The 14,373-nt window shown below is 41.6% G+C and overlaps 2 protein-coding genes across 6 annotated transcripts in view; one reads left to right on the forward strand and one right to left on the reverse strand.

Moving 5' to 3' along the window:
• The window catches only part of LOC139273141 (serine/threonine-protein kinase VRK1-like), a 208,704-nt gene extending 205,491 nt beyond the window's left edge, over positions 1-3,213 (forward strand). For 2 of the 3 annotated variants that reach the window (XM_070889605.1, XM_070889603.1), the window contains exon 12: positions 1,765-3,212. In XM_070889605.1, the coding sequence (XP_070745706.1) occupies positions 1,765-2,250 (486 nt within the window). In that variant the 3' untranslated portion in view covers positions 2,251-3,212. Of the gene's footprint in view, positions 1-1,764 lie in introns of all 3 variants that reach the window. The other variant, XM_070889604.1, reaches the window with a different exon arrangement.
• The window catches only part of fancl (FA complementation group L), a 106,735-nt gene continuing 94,043 nt past the window's right edge, over positions 1,682-14,373 (reverse strand). For all 3 annotated transcript variants that reach the window (XM_070889609.1, XM_070889608.1, XM_070889607.1), the window contains 3 exons: positions 12,574-12,690; positions 12,390-12,461; positions 1,682-2,702 (listed from right to left, as the gene is read on the reverse strand). In XM_070889609.1, coding sequence (XP_070745710.1) covers positions 2,667-2,702; positions 12,390-12,461; positions 12,574-12,690 — 225 coding nt within the window. In that variant the 3' untranslated portion in view covers positions 1,682-2,666. The remainder of the gene's footprint in view (positions 2,703-12,389; positions 12,462-12,573; positions 12,691-14,373) is intronic.

The following is a 14,373-nucleotide window of genomic DNA, read 5'->3' on the forward strand; positions in this document are numbered from 1 at the left end:
CCCCTTACAGGCATCTATCCGACAATGTGGAAAACTGGCCAGATATGTCCTGTCCACAAAAAACAGGACAAATCCGGCCAATTACTGCCCCTTCAGTCTACTCTCAGTTATCATTAGCAAAGTAATAGAAGGTGTCAACAGTGCTATCAAGCGACATTTACTCACCATTAACCTGCTCACCGATGCCCAGTTTGGGTTCTGCCAGGACCACTCGGCTCCAGACCTCATTGCAGCCAGTACAAACACAATCAAAAGAGCTGAATTCCAGAGATGAGGTCCTTGACATCAAGGCAGTATTGGACAAGTGTAGCACCTAGGAGCCCTTGTAAAACTGAAGTCAATGGAAATTAACGGGAAAACATTCCAGTGGTTGGAGTCAGACCTAGCACAAAGGAAGATGGTTGTGGTGGTTGGAGGTCAATCATCACATTCCCTGGACATTCGCTGCTGGAGTTTCTCAGGCCCAACCATCTTCAGCTGCTTCATCAATGACCTTCCCTCCATCATAAGGTCAGAAGTGGGGATATTTGCCTGATGCCTGCACAGTGCTCAGTGCCATTCGCAACTCCTCAGATAATGAAGCAGTCCATTCCCGCATGCAGCAGGACCTGGACGACATTCAGGCTTGAGCTGATAAGTGGCAAGTAACATTTGTGCCACATAAGTGCCAGGCAATGACCATCTCCAACAGGCGAGAATCCAACCACTACCCCATGACATTCAACGGAATTACCATCGCCAAATCCCCCACCATCAACATCCTGGGGGTCACCATTGACCAGAAACTTAACTGGACCAGCCATATAAATACTGTGACAACAAGAGCTGGTCAATGGCTGGGTATTATGTGGCGAGTGTTTCCCCAAAACCTTTCCACCATCTACAAGGCACGAGTGTGATGGAATACTTTCCACTTGCCTGGATGAGTGCAGCTCCAACACTCAAGAAGCTCGACACCATCCAGGACAAAGCAACCCACTTGATTGGCACCCCATCCACCAGCTTAAACAGTCACTCCCTCCACCACCGGCATACCGTGGCTGCAGTGTGTACCATCTACAAGATGCACTGCAGCAACTCGCCAAGGCTTCTTCGACAGCACCTCCCAAACCCACAACCTCTACCACCTAGAATGACAAGGGCAGCAAACGCATGGGAACACCATCACCTGCAAGTTCCCATACAAATTACACACCATCCTGACTTGGAAGTATATCATCATTGCTGGGTCAAAATCCTGGAACTACCTCCGTAACAGCACTGTGAGAGTACCTTCACAAGGACTGCAGCAGTTAAAGGCGGTGGCTCATCACCATTTTCTCAAGGGCAATTAGGGGTGAGCAATAAATGCTGGCCTTACCAGCATCGCCCACATGCCATCAATGAATAAAAAAAAATGATTCACCTACATTAACACAGTAACCCACATTGTAATGAGTATTGTTTAAATTGAAGTATTTGTTGGTAATAGAGATGCTGGGTACTTAAAGTTAAAGATTTTCTAGTTGGTGTAAAACTAGAGTAGCGTTGTCGAACACAATAGTTTGGGCATTTATTTCAAATTTTCAAGTGGTATTGTGAAAACTAATTTCATGTAGGACTATATAATGTTTTCATAAATAACTTTATATGCACTGAAAAAAGTTACATTAATGGTTACAATTTCTTACTACCAATAACTGATATACAATGAACATAGTTGTGCTCTTAATAATATATTTTCTAATTACTTTAATGTGTACAATAAGCTTCTTTCTCTTACAGGCAGCTGTAACAAGACCAAAATCAACAAGACAAACTCTAACTGACCAGAAACAGTTTAAAGAGAAAAGTAACACGTTGGGTAATGAATATCCACCACCATTGAGGCTCAGGGATAGGAAAGCAGAGATCACAATGACAATTCAAAACAAGGCAAAAGAAACTAGTCCAGCTGAGTCTTTCATAGTGCCCCAGGTCAGGGAAAGGAAACCAAAGATCACAATGACTGTTCAAAACAAAGCAAGAGAAACAGAACCTTTAACAGTGCCCCGGGCCAGGGAAAGGAATCATCAGCATCATCATAGGCAGTTCCTCGGAATCGAGGAAGACTTGCTTCCACTCCCAGAGGTTACAAAGACTCTTCAAAACAAAGCAAGAGTAACTACAATAGCTCCTCAGGATCAAAACCGAATAAAATCAGACATCTTGTGCTACGGTGTTGCAGTTCTTGTCTTGATTATCCTAATTATCCTTGTGCTGTTTTTTTAAGTACTGTACAATTTATCACAGGTCTTGCTGTTTCTACACCCTGTAACAAGTTAACCTTGCAGAAAGTTTACTGCTGCTTTTGCATAAAGCTCTTCAGTCAACAGATTCATTCTAGCATCATTAAGGAGTTTAAACAATTAATACTTTGGGCTACTAATTTATGGTGACCGAATCAATCTAATTCAGTTTTTATTACATGGGTTTTTGTAATTTAACAGGGATTGGATTCACTGTTTTGCAGTTTTAGCAAATCATTATAGTATTCATCAAATCAAAGCTGTCAAATCATCAGATATACTGCCAGGTTAACCCGATTACAATTATGAGTAGATTAACTATACATAGGCTGCTAACTTCCTAGAAATTAGACATTTTGTTCACAAATATCCGGAACAAGAATCTTCAGTCTTCAATGCTCAGGATTTCTTGATAGTCATCTTAACTGTAATTGGCTGAAGAGGGGGGGAGAAAAAAAATTAAGAATAGACTTTCTATTGCACTATTTTGTTACTGTTTATTGTAAAACAATGTGAAATAATGATCCAATCGTCAAGGATTGTTGATTTACTGTATGACAAATTAATTTATTTCTTGAATTATTTTGTCATACAGTAATTTGAGAACTCAATAAAATAAGTCTTTGATAGAATGCCAAAACAATGTCAATCTTCTTGCTGATATTAAATTGACTGATTGCTCATTTTTGAAACAAGAAATCTAAATCCTGAATTGCATTCTGTGTATTTGCCTTTGGCTTGACAAAAAACATGCAACATACTACAGTCTCAGTACTCTTGCTTTATTTCCTGATTGGGATTTAATTGGATACGAGTCTATGTGTGCGTAAGTGAAGAAATGTACAGTCAAACAAATGATCTTAAACTTCTTTGGAAGAATGTGCTAGACATGTAAAATGCAGTCCCTATAAATGCTGGCAAATGACAAAAATGGTTGTTCCTTTGTTAGTAATTACAATGTTACAATTTTATATTGTGCAGATATAAACCATTTAACCAAAGTTTGGATCATGTTACTATGGAGATGCCAATCATACTTCACTTCTTTGGTGTTTGGAAAAAAAGTCAGTTCTAAAATGTTTTGCATTGTTATATAAAAAAAACAAGATGTGGTTTTTAATAGTAATTAAAAAGCAGTACGATTTAACTCGGGCCCAAACTAAAACGGGGGGGGGGGGGGGATGTCAAGTGAGGGGAAATTTAGAAATCTAAAGAGAAAGGTTAAGGCAATAGGGCAGTGTGACAATCTGGCTGGACGGGAAGGGACAGCGAATTTAACGGTAGCAGTGCAGCAGAGAATAAGGTCAAAGTAGGGGATAATGGTAAAAAATTTAAATTAAAGGCTCTTTATCTGACTGCACAAAGCAATCGTAACAAGATAGATGAACCAGTGGCACAAATAGAGATAAATAGGTTTGATCTCATAGCCATTACAGAGACGTGGTTGCAAAATGACCAAGGTTGGGATCTAAATGTTGCAGGGTACTTGATGTTTCAAAAAGACAGGGAGAGTGGAAAAGAAGGGTTTAGCCCTGATAATAAAGGATGACATAAGGACAGTAGAAAAGTTCTCGACTCGGAAGATCAGGAAGTAGAATCCGTATGGGTGGAGATAAGGAATAACGAGGGGCAGAAAACACGGTGGGAGTAGTTTATCGGCCCCAATAGCTAAACTGTTTGGACAGATTATTACTTAAGAAATAGTAGGAGCTTGTAACAAATGTAATGCAATAATCGTGGGGGACTTTAATCTTCATAGAAACTGGACAAATCAAATTCGCAAAGGTAGTCTGGAGAACGAGTTCATGGAATGCATTAGGGAGTTTCCTAGAACAGTAAGTCATGGAACCAACAAGGGAACATGCTATTTTAGATCTTGTATTGTGTAATGAGACAGGGTTAATTAGCAATATCGTAGTAAAGGATCCTCTAGGACAGAGTAATCCTAATATGATAGGATTTCAAATTAAGTTTGAGAATGACTTGCCCAAGTCCGAAACAAGAGTCTTTGGGGCCGAAATTCAAGCCCGCCAGAAAGCTGGCGCACCTACCTTTCTCTAAATATTTTTACCATCGGATCCGACAAGGCAGACTCCTGATCCATTTTCACCTCTTTGGCAATTTTTTTGGAGCGGATCGGAAGTCGGTCATAATGGGAGCGGAAGTGCGACCAGTAAGTGCTGGTGAGAGGCAGAAGTGTGGACGGGACCAAGTCTCCGCCACTGTCACGCAGCGGCAGAACGGTGGTGACGTCAGTGCGCGTGAGAGTCACCACATCTCCCCTCATTTAAAAAGGGGAGAGAAGCAGCAATTTTATTTTTAGGTTCAGCCACTGGGCCACCAAGGAGCGGGAGCCAGACTGCCTGTTGGCAGCCTGGCCGAACCCGGGCCATAGTTGTTCAGCCGATCGGGAAAGCGGCCGGCAAAAAATAAATGGCGGTCGTGACAGTGCGCCCTTCCCTTCAAAAGCTGCTGCGATGCCGTGGCTCACACACAGAAAACAAGGTGCACCGACAGAAAAAGCTGTCGGGGGCACTGCACGGCGGATCGTGGATTTTTCTGTAGGATGGAGGTGCGGGAGATCGGCAGTATGTGCTTTGACAATGCGCTTGGGGCGGTCGGCAGCAGTGGGGCGGAAGTGGGGACCGCCAGAAAAATCCCCAAGATGAATTTAGATCGTGGCGGCCAATCTACTGCAACGCGGCGGCTACTCGATTCTGCCGCATGGCCGCCGCAAAACGGCGCTTATCCGGACACTGAATTTCGGCTCCTTAAAGTGAAATGAAGCCAATCGCATAGGTATGAGGGGCGAGTTGGCTGAGGTAGATTGGGGAAACAGATTAAAGGTATGGCGGTAGCTAAGCAGTGGCTAGCATTTAAAGAAATATTTGATAATTCTCAACAAAAATACATCCCATTGAGAAACAAAAACTCCACAGGAAAAGTGATCCATCCGTGGCTAACTAAATGTGTTAAGGATAGCATTAGATTTGAAAGAAGCTTATAATGTTGTGAATAATAGTAGTAAGCCTAAGGATTGGGAGAGTTTCAGAAATCAGCAGAGGATGACCAAAAAAATTGATAAAAAGGGAAAAAAAAATCACAATTAGAGAAAACTGGAAAGAAATATAAAAACCGATTGCAAGAGCTTCTACAAGTATGTAAAAAAGAGTAGCAAAAGTAAATGTTGGTCGCTTAGAGGCTGAGACAGGAGAAATTATTATGGGGACTAAGGAAATGGCAGAAACATTGAAAACAAATATTTAGTATCTGTCTTCATAGTAGAAGACACAAAAATCATACCAAAAATGGTGGGAATCAAGGGTCTAATGAGGGTGAGGAACTTAAAGTAATTAATATCAGAGAAAAAGTACGAGAGAAACTAATGGGACTAAAAGCCGACAAGTCCCCTGGACCTAACAGCCTACATCCTAGGGTTCCAAAAGAGGTGGCTGCAGAGATAATGGATGCATTGGTTTTAAGAACATAAGAAATAGGAGCAGGAGTAGGCTATTTTGCCCCTCGAGCCTGCTCCGCCATTCAATAAGATCATGGTTGATCAGATCATGGACTCAGCTCCACTTCCCTGCCCGCTCCCCATAACCCTTTACTCCCTTATCGCTCAAAAATCTGTCCATCTCCGCCTTAAAAATATTCAATGACCCAGCCTCCACAGCTCTCTTGGGCAAAGAATTCCATAGACTTACAACCCTCAGAAGAAATTTCTCCTCATCTGAGTTTTAAATGGGCGGCCCCTTATTCTGAGACTATGTCCCCTAGTTTTAGTTTCCCCTACGAGTAGAAATATCCTCTCTGCATCCATCTGGTCGAGCTCCCTCATTATCTTATAAGTTTCAATAAGATCACCTTTCATTCTTCTGACTTCCAATGAGCATAGGCCCAATCTACTCAACCTATCCTCATAAGCCAACCCCCTCATCTTAGGAATCAACCTAGTGAACCTTCTCTGAACAGCCTCCAATGCAAATATATCCTTCCTTAAATACGGAGACCAAAATTTTCCACAGTACTCCAGGTGTGGCCTCACCAATACCCTGTACAGTTGTAGCAGGACTTCTCTGCTTTTATACTCTATCTCCGTTGCAATAAAAGCCAACATCCATTTGTCTTCCTGATTACTTACTGTACTTGCATACTAACTTTCTGTGTTCCATGCACAAGGGCCCCCAGGTCCCTCTGTACTGCAGCACTTTGCAATTTTTCTCCATTTAAATTATAATTTGCTTTTCTATTATTTCTGCCAAAGTGGATTACCTCACATTTTCCCACATTATACTCCATCTGCCAAATTTTTGCCCACTCACTTAGTCTGTCTATATCCCTTTTGTGTCCTCCTCACAATTTACTTTCCCAACCAATTTTGTATCATCAGCAAACTTGGCTACATTACACTCAGTCCCTTCATCCAATCATTAATATAGATTGTAAATAGTTGAGGACCCAGCACCGATCCCTGTTTACCAACTGGAAAATGAACCATTTATCACGACTCTGTTTTCTGTTAGTTAGCCAATCCTCTATCCATGCTAATATATTATCCCCATCCCAGTGAACTTTTATCTAGTGCAGTAACCTTTTATGTGGCACCTTATCGAATGCTTTCTGGAAATCCAAATACACCACATCCAATGATTCCCCGTTATCCACCCTGCTCGTTACATCCTCTAAAAACTCCAGCAAATTTGTCAAATCTGATTTCCCTTTCATAAAACCATGCTGACTCTGCTTGATTGAATCATGTTTTTCCAAATGTCCCGCTACTGCTTCCTTAATAATGGACTCCAGCATTTTCCCAATGACAGATGTTACGCTAACTGGTCTATAGTTTCCTGCTATTTGTCTGCCTCATTATTTTTTAAATAGGGGCATTACATTTGCGGTTTTCCAACCTGCTGGGAGCGCCCCAGAATTCAAGGAATTTTGGCAGATTACAACCAATGCATCCACTATCTCTGCAGCCACTTCTGCTAAGACCTTAGAATGTAAGCCATCAGGTTCAGGGGACTTGGTCCACCTTTAGTCCCATTATTTTACCGAGTACTACTTCATTAGTGATAGTGATTGTATTAAGTTCCTCCCTACCTATATCCTCTTGATTATCCACTATTGGGATGTTTTTAGTGTCTTCTACCGTGAAGACCAATACAAAATATTTGTTTAATGTCTCTGCCATTTCTCTGTTCTCCATTATTAATTTCCCAGTCTCATCCTCCAAAATCTTTGATCTTCCAAAATTCCCTAGATTCTAGAACGGTCTCAACGGATTGTAAGGTAGTAAAGTAACATTATTATTCAAGAAAGGAGGGACAGAGAAAACAGGGAACTACAGGCCAAGTAGCCTGACATCAGTCATCGGGAAAATACTGGAATCCATTGTTAAGGGAGCGATATCAGGGTACTTAGAAAATCATAACAATATTAGGCAGAGTCAACATGGTTTTATGAAAGTGAAATCGTGTTTGACAAATTTATTAGAGATTTTTGAGGATGTAACTAGCAGGGTAGATAAAAGGGGAACCAGTGGAAACAGTATATTTGGATTTCCAAAAGGCATTCGATTAGGTGCCACATAAAAGGTTACTACACAAGATAGGGGCTCATGGGATTGGAGGTAATGTATTAACATGGATAGAGGATTGGTTAATGGACAGAAAACATGGAGTAGGATAAACCCGTTCATTTTCAGGTTGACCAGCTGTAACTAGTGTGGTGCCAGAAGGATCAGTGCTGGGGACTCTTCGATATACAATCTCCATTGATGACCTAGATGAAAGGACCGAGTGTAATGTATCCAAGTTTGCTGATGATACAAAGCTAGTTGGGAGAGTAAGCTGTGAGGAAAACATGAAGAGTCTGCAAAGAGATATAGATAGATTGAGTGGGCAGTAAGGAGGCAGATGGAGTATAATGTAGGGAAATGTAAGGTTATTCACTTTGATAGGAAAAATAGAAAATCAGAATATTTTTTAAATGGTGAGAAACTTTTAAATGTTGGTGTTGAGAGAGATTGGGGTGTCCTCGTGCAAGAAACACAGAAAGCTAGCATGTAGGTACAGCAAGCAATAACGAAGGCAAATGGCATGTTGGCCTTCATTGCAAGGAGGTTGGAGTACAAGAGTAAGGAAGTCTTGCTACAATTGTACAGGGCCTTGGTGAGACCACACCTGGAGTACTGTGCACAGTTTTGGTCTCCTTATCTAAGGAAGGATACACTTGCCTTGGAGGCAGTGCAACAAAGGTTCACTAGATTGATTCCTGGGATGAGAGGGCTGTCCTCTGATGAGACATTGCGTAGAATGGGTCTATACTCTCTGGAGTTTAGAAGAATGAGGTGTGATCTCATTGAAGCATACAAGATTTTGAAGGGGATTGGCAGGGTAGATGCTGAGGTTGTTTCACCTGGATGGAGTGTCTAGAACTAGGGGGGGTCATAGTTTCAGGATAAGGGATAGGTCATTTAAGACTGAGATGAGGAGGAATTTCTTCACGCAGAGGCTTGTGAATCTTTGGAATTCTCTGCCCCAGAAGGCTGTGGATGCTCAGTCTCTGAGTATATTCAAGGCTGAGATAGATAGATTTTTGGACTCTAGGGGAATCAAGGGATATGGCGATCGGACAGGAAATTGGAGTTGAGGACAATGATCAACCATGATCTTATTGAATGGCAGAGCAGGATCGAGGGGCCATATGGCCTACTCCTGCTCCTAATTCTTATGTATCTAACCCAGGTTGTCCCTGTCCTGGTAGTGTTTGATCGGGAGCTTTACTCTGTATCTAACCCTTGGGGTACCTTGATAAGGATAGCAGAAAAAGAGCACGTATGACAGATGTCAGGTCGAGAATACAAGTGAGAACCAGGCAGAATATAGAAAGTTCAGAGGGGAAGTGAAAAAAGAAATAAGAGGGGAAAAGATAGAGTATGAGAATAGAATGGCAGCTAACATAAAAGGTCATCCAAAAGTCTTCTATAGGCATATAAATAGTAAACGATTAGTAAGAGGAGGGGTGGGGCCGATTAGGGCCTAAGCATGGAGGCAGAAGGTATGGCTGAGGTGCTAACTGAGTGCTTTGCATCTGACTTCACCAAGGAAGTAGATGCTGCCCTAGACATAGTGAAGGGGGAGTAAAGGAGATACTGGATGGGATAAAAATTGATAAAGATGAGGTACTAGAAAGGCTGGCTGTACTTAAAGTAGATAAGACACCAGGATCAGATGGGATGCATCCTAGGACGCTGAGGGAAGTGAAGGAAAAAAATCACGGAGGTACTGGCCATAATCTTCCAATCCTCCTTAGAAAAACATAGAAACATAGAAAATAGGTGCAGGAGTAGGCCATTCGGCCCTTCGAGCCTCCACCACCATTCAATGAGTTCATGGCTGAACATGCAACTTCAGTACCCCATTCCTGTTTTCTCACCATACCCCTTGATCCCCCTAATAGTAAGGATGGGGTCAGTGAATTGCAAATGTTACACCCTTGTTCAAAAAAGCATGTAAAGATAAACCCAGCAATTACAGGCCAATCAGTTTAACCTCGGTAGTGGGGAAGCTTTTAGAAACAATAATCAGGGACATAATTAACAGTTAATTGGGACAAGAACCAGCACAGATTTGTAAAGGCAAATCGTGTTTATACAAATTGATCAGAGTTTCTTGATGAGGTAACAGAGATGATTGATGAGGGCAATGCGGTTGATGTGGTGTTCATGGATTTCCAAAAGGTGTTTGACAAAATGCCACATAGTAGGCTTGCCAACAAAGTAGAAGCCCATGGAACAAAAGGGACAGTGGCAGAATGGGTACGAAATTGGCTAAGTGACAAAAAACAGAGTAGTAGTGAACAGTTATTTTTCAGACTGGAGAAAGGTATACAGTGGTGTTCTTCAGGGGTCAGTACTAGAACCATTGCTTTTCTTGATATATATTAATGACTTGGATGTGAGTGTACAGGGCACAATTTCAAAATGTGCAGATGACACAAATCTTGGAAGCACAGTGAACAGTGAGGAGTGCAGTGTTAGACTTCAAGAGGACATAAACAGGCTGATGGAATGGGTGGACATGTGGCAGATGAAATTTAACATAGAAAAGTGCGAAGAGATACATTTTGGTAGAAAGAATGAGGAGTGAAAATATAAACTAAAAGGTACAATCCTAAAGGGGGTGAATGAACAGGGAGACCTAGGGGTATATGTGCACAAATCGTTAAAGGTGAAAGCAATTAAAAAAGTTTACGGGATCCTGGGCTTCATGAATAGAGGTATAGAGTACAAAGGCGTGGAAATGATGATGAACCTGTGTAAAACACTGATTCGGCCTCAAACGGAATATTGTGTCGAATTCTGGGCACCACACTTTAGGAAGGGTGTGAAGGCCTTAGAGTGCAGAAAAGATTTACGAGAATTATTCCAGGGATAGGGGACTTCAGTTTCGTGGATAGACTGGAAAATCTGGGGTTATTTTCCTTAGAGCAGAGATTTGATAGAGGTGTTCAATATCATGAGGGGTCTGGACAGAGTAGATAGAGAGAAACTGTTCCCATTGGAAGAAGGGTCGAGAACCAGTGGACACAGATTTAAGGTGATTGGCAAAAGAACCAAAGGCGAAAAGAGGGAAAACCTTTTTACGCCACGAGTGGTTAGGATCTGGAACGCCCTGCCTGAAAGGATGGTGGAGACAGACTCAATTGCGGCTTTCAAAAGGAAGTTGGATAACTACCTGAAGGACAAAAAAATTGCCGGGCTATGGAGAAAGGGCAGGAGGGCGGGGGAGTGGGACTAGCTGAAGTGCTCTTGCAGAGAGCCAGAACAGGCTCGACGGGCCAAATGACCTTCTTACATGGTGTAATCATTCTAAGATACCAAGACAAAACTACCATTGAGATTGTTTTGCTTACCCAACTGAATTTATACTTTGTTTTTTTTTTTAAATCCCACTAATATTTTAATTGGTTAAAATACAAGTTGTACTGGTGCTGCATGCTGAGCAGAGTTGCAGTTCAAAGCCATGAAAATAAAATCATAGAATATTACAGCAGAGAAATAGGCCATTCGGCCCACTGACTCTGTACTCTTGTTATCTTCACAAACCAGCTGGTCTAATCCCACTGTCCTGCTCATGATCCACACCCCTTCAATGTTCAGCAACTAATTCTCTTGAATGTATGGCTCCTTAGAGAGCAGACAATTTGTTGTCTTTTGTATAGCAAAGAATGCAAGCAAAATATTAAGTAGATTACTATAAATCTAGAATTGCAGAGGGATTATAAAATTTACAAATATACTAGGGTAGTCAAAGCTTCACCAATTTTCAGGCAATTGATAAAAGAGCACAGTATTCTCCTTGCACGTTGTAGTATTAGCAGGTCGCATTCAGCACCACAGGAAGCAATTGGAAGCAGAGCATATAATAAGTGGGGTATGTCATCCTTACTTGAGATTTCAAAAGACATTCGCACTATTTTATAGTTGAAGGCAAAACATGTCATTTTTAATAATAGATCAATACATTTCCAACATGTTTCATAGTATTTGTAATGCTTTGCCGAGTTGCTGTAAATTGAAGGACAAATATCCTTTGAACATGCTTTTCAGTCAATTATTTTTAGAATCTCATCATAAGATTCACTTCAATCTTTTTTTTTTAAATGTAGTTTCTTGTCCTGTTTTTCCTGTGAACCTTTCCCCTATCCAATACCACAACTGACCATATTTCACCATTTCTATGACAAAGATTAAAATGGCCTCTAAACAAAGAAGCCTAGGAATGAGGGTGCATTTTCCACTTGTGTGTACCCGATTTAGAACCCTCGCTCACAAGGTGCACATATCAGGAAATTCGTCATACAGGCGGAGCCCACAATGTTCCATCTATTAATTTCAATGCAGGGAAAATCGTGGGTTGCATCAACATGATTTATCAATGTGCTCCTGGTGGGTGTGGCTCCACATTAGTAGTGCGCAAACAGAACATTTACTCAAAATATTAGACAGAGCTACAAAACAAACATTGTTCTCTTGAAACACAGAAATTGGTTTAGATGTTTTACAGTGATTAGGAAAGTTTACAGTTTAGCTTCTTGTAACGAATCTGTTCTTACCTTACTGCAGTAAGGACATTCTCCAAAGATGATGTTAAAACTTTGTCTGGAGGAAGGTAACCCTCGTAACCACTGCAGGGTTAAACATTTCAATAATTATCAAAATACAGGGATGTGTATGCTAAGAAACATAGCACAAACTATAAATGTTTGGTTTTAAAATGTGTTTTAAAGTTTTACTAACCTCATAAAGGCACTCTTGATGGAATGGCTGACCACAGCGTGGGTCATCACATACTTGATCTGGTATGGATGAAGCTAGTCGGTATGCATAACAAATCCCACATTCCATACTGAAACTCTGCCAAATAAATAAATGTGATCAAGAAAATGGGCTTCTTTTGAGAAATCATCTACACTGTATGGACTATAAATTCCATAGAAGGTGGACATCCTACTAAATGTAATATTTTACACCCGCTGTGTACTTTAATACAATTTTAAAATGCAGTACCCTCCCCCAAGCTCCCATAAACAGCAAGGATAGTACTTGGGTTCTGCTTAGAGGACAAGCAGCGCACTCCACTAGCCCAACTTCTTCCTTTTAACCACTGTCTGATATGTACATATGTTTTCCACAAGACCTAGTCCTAGTATGTGCCCAAGAATTATTTTTGAAATGTCTATTTTCATAATTAAAAAGCACAGCAGCTGAGGATAAAAATACTTTTATTATGTCGATACTACAAAAGTAAGCAATAAGTAGAGGTGAAAACCATAAAAGATGCAAACAGGCTCGAAACTCTGAGTACAAAACAGTGAATATTCTGAGCGATTATTTCCTCCAAGTGACAAAATGATGAACATGTCCTCCCCAAATAAAGATATGCAATGCCAAGTATTATCAATACCTTTGATACGTGATGGCAGTACCAGAAAGGCTAAAAAGAGCTTAAAACTAATATATCCCCAGACATGTATGGTGTTAATGCTGAGAGAGACTAGCAAGGAGATCTGTGAGGCACTGACAATCATAGGGCTCAATTTTGGCCACTGGAGATTTCTGGCGTACTTGCCAGAAGTGTAGCAGTTTTCCACGCTTGGAAGTACGCCAAAAATCTTTGGGCCGATTTTGGCCGCTGTCCCGGTTCTTCTAGCTGCTGGCGTGGCGTGGCGTGGCAACTGGGTCTGTGGGCGGAGCCAGCATCCTGCGCTGGAAACAGTGCCGGGACGCTGGACATGCGCAGAAGGATTGGGATTGCCGTGATCGCGCATGTGCAGTAGAATCGGGTCAGTGGGATTATTTTGCTTTAATGTTTCATAAAGCCTGCAAATAATAAATAGTACAATTGGCAATGTACTTTAAACATAAACTTCTAAAAATATACAAAATATACAAAGTGCACTGTATGGTGGGGGCGGGGCGGGGGGGGCTGAATGAGGTTTTAAATGAACAATCGGCAAGTTCTATTGTTTGAAATGTACTGCTGCATACAGATATCTTGCCAGCAACATCTTGAAATGGAGGAGTCTGGACTTCAAACATAAATTAATGGGATACAGAGCTGATAAAGAGCACATTCAGGCTGTGTACAGGCTAGGTAAACTCTGCAGTGAAAATTTACTTAAATTAAGTTACACTTTACAACGACAGTGACGTAATTCACATGGAGATGGATCTGTATTACAGCTCGTGTTCAAATCCCTCCATGGCCTCATCCCTCCCTATTTCTGTAACCTCCTCCAGCCCTATAACTCTCCGAGATATCTGCACTCCTCCAATTCTGGCCTCCTTAACAACCCCAATTTTCAATGCATCCCACTTGACAGCCGTGCCTTCAGCTGCTGAGGCCTTAAGCTCTGTAATTCCCTCCTTAAACCTCAATGTCTCCCCCCTCGTTCAGCCTCACACCCCCCCACATTCAGCTTCTGTTCACACCCCCCCCCCCCCACGTTCAGCTTCCGTTCACCCTCCTCCCCCCTCCGCGTTCAGCCTCCATTCACCCTCCTCCCTCCCGTTCAGCCCCTCCTCCTCCCCCCTCGC

This window comes from Pristiophorus japonicus, chromosome 9 (genome assembly GCF_044704955.1).
Source record: "Pristiophorus japonicus isolate sPriJap1 chromosome 9, sPriJap1.hap1, whole genome shotgun sequence".
In the NCBI taxonomy this organism is placed as follows: domain Eukaryota; kingdom Metazoa; phylum Chordata; class Chondrichthyes; family Pristiophoridae; genus Pristiophorus; species Pristiophorus japonicus.